We start from the raw sequence: 4,752 nt of genomic DNA on the forward strand, positions 1-4,752 counted from the left end.
CACTCCCTTCTCCATTCTCCTCTTGGGATTTTGTGTGCACACACACACACACACACACACACACACACACACACCTACCTTCCTAGCCCGTTTTAAGTTGCTGGGTCTGGGACTCAAACTGCAGTCGACTATGTGGGAGTCTAGCAATGTAACCATTATGCCATCTGCTGGTCCTGCGGACGGGGCTTTCTAATGAGCAGCAGCACCTGTTCCCTCCTCCCCCCTGCTCTGGGAGGGGTGCAGGGTCATGACCTCTGACCCTTCCCAGAAGGGCTGTCTGGAGTGTGGGAGGCATGGGTGCCGGTGCCTGGAATCGGGCAGGAACCTGGACTTCTGCCCCCAGGGCCATGTATCTCGGGTCCTTCAGCTGCCTGTGCGGACTGCAGACCAGTCTCCTGCCTGGCCCATTTCCCCACCTGTGCCACGTGCCCACCACAGCGCCAGCTTAGCCCGGGCGGGCCTGGGGGCGGGGCGGAACGACTGCAGCTAAAAGGCTGGCCGTTGGCCGCCATCCAGACCCTGTCACCTAGACCCTGTCCAATAGCGCACCTGGGAGGAGCCCTGGCACACCTGTCTGAACAGGACAGCAATGACAGCCCAGGTGTCCCTCCGCCCGAGCGCACCCTCCTTGGCCCACGGACGACCCCGTGGGTCCCTTTTTCCCCCCTGCAGGACACAGGCCTACTTGAGGGCTGCTGGGCCAGATGGCACCTCCCCAGCCTGGCTGAGGGGGAGCGGCAAGCGCAGGGGCTCGGCCACCAGACCCGCAGGCTGCAGCCCTGTCTGCTGGCGCCCGGCCAAGACTGCACAGGCCCCTGGGAACTGGGTCAGCACAGGGCCAGGACAGCACGGAGGGGCGGGCAGCCCCCAGCCCAGGAAAGGGGCGGGCAGCCCAGTGGGCACCTCAAGGCCCCGGCCAGCAGCAGTCAGGGTCCGACGCCAAAGGGCAGTTGTATCCATGGAGCTGCTTTCTCTGTGATGGCAGAGAAGAACCAGAGGACAAAGGGACAGGGAGGGCAGTGGGGGGAGGACAGTGAGCCCCATCCTGCAGGGAGTACAGGCTCCGCGCTGAGACACGCCATTAGCTCCCAACCTTTCATCTCAGACTACCTGGGGACCCAGGTCGCAGGTCGGGGCCCTGCAGCCATGCTCGGGAAGGCTCCAGGCCCTACTGAACCTCAGAAACCCTCGGGACTCAGGAAGGGGGTCTTCCCACCCGCCCCCTCCAGAGGATTATGTTCTCAGCTGAGCCAGCAGCCACCGGCTAATCCAGCTTCCTCCTGCCCGCCCCGTGGCCTCAGGCTGCACCAGCCACCCACAGAGCCCTGGGGCAAAACCCTGGGCAGACCTGTCACACGAGGATGTCCCGAGGGGAGTACTGCTGGTGCTCCTGGGCCTGGACCCAGGGAGGGACAGGAAGTGCCCTCCGAGCGACTCCAGGGAAAAGCACGGGCCAGGCCCTGTACTAGGGAGGGGAGCAGCCGAGGTCCTGAGGTGGGGTCCCCACAGATACGGCCGGCCTGGTGGCCTCTGCAGGCCGGGGATTCTGGTGACCATTCCCCTGTCCTCCTGAAGCCAGGCACAGGGCAGGCCCAGGCTCCTCTGGCAGAACCCACCCTGCTCCAGACAGGCATGGGGTCTCCGAAGCCAACATGGACCCCAAGCACTGGGGGCTTGCCCAGGCACCAACCGAGGTGGTGCGTCACTCCAGCCAGGGGAGTCGGTGGACATGGAGGCCAAGCCAGCGGCTGCTCATGCAGATCTGTCCCTGGGATTCGGGAGTCCTGGGGTGCTCTGGGGTCTTTGCCCTGGTGGGGCCTGACCTGGGACGCCAGCTGCGGTCTAAGGCTGTCCCCCATCTCCGGGGTCCCAGTGCTCACCCACATTTTGTCCCACAGGGGAGCTGGGGCAGGCCTACGCCCCACCCCAGGTTTATTGAGTGCTTCCACGTGGTGCAGCCCCTCTGGGGGGTGGGCTTTTTTTTTTTTTTTTTTTTGAGAGGTTTTGCTATAGGGCGTGTGTGCTCGCCAGAAAGACAGAGAGAGACAGAGATAGAAAGCAAGAAATCACTCCCAGGGGGATGGCCACGCCGTAATCCCCTCTCCTCCATTCTCCTCTCAGCACTTCCCCGGCACCTGCCCATCTCCCCAGCTTGGGCATGGATGCACACACACCCGGCATGAGTTTAAGCTACCAGGTCCAGGACTTGAACCACGGTCGGCTACGTGGGAGTCCAGCAACATAGCCATTACACCAACTGCTGGTTGCAGGATGTGGTTTTAACGAGGGTGGGCTGTGAGGGGTGCACGGGCTCAGGGGTCCTGCCCTAGGTGGAGGCGAAGGTACAGTTCCTGGACATGCAGCAGGGCCACGGCTCCTCCTGCATGGCCAGCCACGGGCTACGGGCTACAGCAGCCCACGCAGCCCCAGGTGTGTGGGGGTCCTCTGGAGGCTCCAGAAGTTAGTACAGAAACGCGGAGACCACCAGGTTCCTAGTGTTGAGACGGGGCTGGTGCCTTCCTAACTCGACTTCTGGTTTAAGCAACCAGCACAGATGGGGACAGGGTCCTACACACAGGGGACACGACCACCGGGCGTGTTGGCTGAGCGTGCTCCCTCCCCAACGCCAGTGGGGGGAGAGGCTGAGCCGACAGGACCAGTGTCCTTGTTAGATTTTTGCTGCCGGGCGCATGTGCTCGCCAATCACCCCCTCGGGGTGGCCACACCTAAGCCCTTCTCCACTCTCCTCTTAGGATTTTGCGCACATGTGCCCAACGTGAGTTTAAGTTTTAAGGTTTGAGCACAGTTCCAGGGCTCAAACCACGGCCTACTACGTGGGAGACCAGCGACGTAGCCACTACGCCATCTACTGGTCCCACGACCGGTGTCGCTGTCCTCGGAGCACCCCGAGACCTTGTGCTGGGGGCGACCTGCCACACCCCAAGCTCAGTCAGACCACTGATGTCACTGTGCCCTCACAGTCCTCCAAGGGCTGCCAGTATTCCCTGGTCTTGCAGGAGCTCTGAACTCCGCCCCACAGCTCCTGTGCCACCAGGGAGTGGCACTTCCCCCGCACCTGCCCATCTCCCCAGCTGGGGCCACGCACCTGCCGGCTCTCGCTCCTCCAGACGCCATTGACGGTCTTGGTCGGGGCGATGGTCACCACGGGGGGTGTGCTGGGGACGCTGTGGCCCCCAGGGGGCACGATGATGGGGCCCATGGGCACTCGCTTGGGCGTGCTGGCGGGGGAGCTGTGGTTGGTGGCCGGAGAAGACACGGGGGACGACTCGCTGCTCAGTGAGGACCCTGCAGGAGAGAGGCCGTGTGTGAACGTGAGCCGGCACGAGGCCCAGGAAAGGGGCGGGAGCACAAGACCCATCCTGGCCGGCCAGCCTCGCCCTCCCCAGATGCCTCCAGGCTGCCTAGGTCACGCAGGGTAGGCTGGCGCAACACACGCTGCTGCCTGGCGCTGCCCACCCCACCACGAGGGCACGACGCCCTGCAGGTCAGGAGGCAGGCACCTGACTGGGCCCCCAGTCAGAGCTGACTCTGGAAGCACACGGGAACAGAGGCACGCGTGGTCCTAGGAGCCATGGCCATGAGCCAGGGCCTGTGCAGACACCCCAGGAACCCCAGGTTGGGCACGGGCTGCACAGGGCCACCTCTGTGCCCTGTCACTCTGAAAGTCAACCCATCAGTGGGCAGTATCCCCAGACTTCTAAGAAGGGCTAGAACATTCCATAAACCCATGGGGACTGTGGGGCCCAGGAGCAACAGGGATAGCCCGGCCCTGGGGCTCCAGGGGAACGAGGGGGACCGGAGTGTGAGTGGTCAATGCTACCAGGCAGGGACCCTCCAAGCCAAACAATTCCCCAGGGAAGCCTTAAAAAACCATCAAACACATTACTTTTGTATTTCAAAAGCCTGAAACACACTTGATGTTTGAAAGTGTGCAAGTCGGCGGATTCCGTGTGCTCGCTGCACTGCACACCACCACTGCCACCTCTCAACATTTCCAGAACGTTCCGCCACCCCAGGGAGAAGCACCACTGTGTCCCCAGAGGGGAGCAGGCTGGGCTGCTGGAGGGGCAGTTTACTTCTAGGTTCCAGTCACAGCCACAAGGGCCCACAGAGGGCCAGGTAGCAGCTGCCCGAGGTCCCAAGGACTGCCAGCTGCTCAGAGTGCGCCTGCCACCTCCCCTAGCATGCCCTCCAGACTGCCTCTTGCGCTCTGTGCTCTTCCTCCTGGGTGGGAGACACCCAGGCGAGGCCCACCCCCTGGGGCTATAACGGCTGCAAGTCAGCAGCACTGTCTAAAACTGCCCCAGAGCGTCCAGGGAGAACTGTGCACCCAGCCCCACTGGGCATCCTGACTGGGGCACCCCAGGGCGCGCTGGCATGGGCAGCTGTACCTGGAGCCGAGGAGGCAGCAGGAGGAACACATGGGGGGCTGCCACCTGCCCCGGCCAGGCTGTGGAGCAGACCACCTGCCTCCACTGATGTGGGCGCCTGGACAGGACGGGGGGCGGGCACCCTGTGCCAGTGCCCGCCAGACCCCAGGGAACCCTGCGTGCCCCCCAGCAGTGGCTCCGCCCCCGGCCGTGGCTGTGGCAGTACTCCAGGTCTGCCTGTGCCTCGGGTCTCAATCAGCCTCTCACAGTGGGGGGAGTGTGAGGAGGCCCGGCAGAGGAGCCCTGACAATTAGCACCTGATCCCCTCAGAGGCGGGAGGCTGCCCCTCACTGGCATGAGC

The 4,752-nt window shown here is 63.7% G+C and overlaps 1 protein-coding gene across 1 annotated transcript in view; it reads right to left on the reverse strand.

The window, feature by feature from the left end:
• The window catches only part of GSE1 (Gse1 coiled-coil protein), a 117,146-nt gene that overhangs the window by 21,266 nt on the left and 91,128 nt on the right, over positions 1-4,752 (reverse strand). The window contains 1 exon segment of the mRNA XM_027773481.1: positions 3,107-3,306. Within this exon segment, the coding sequence (XP_027629282.1) occupies positions 3,107-3,306 (200 nt within the window).

Source organism: Tupaia chinensis, unplaced genomic scaffold (genome assembly GCF_000334495.1).
Source record: "Tupaia chinensis unplaced genomic scaffold, TupChi_1.0 Scaffold000355_1, whole genome shotgun sequence".
NCBI classification, from domain to species: domain Eukaryota; kingdom Metazoa; phylum Chordata; class Mammalia; order Scandentia; family Tupaiidae; genus Tupaia; species Tupaia belangeri.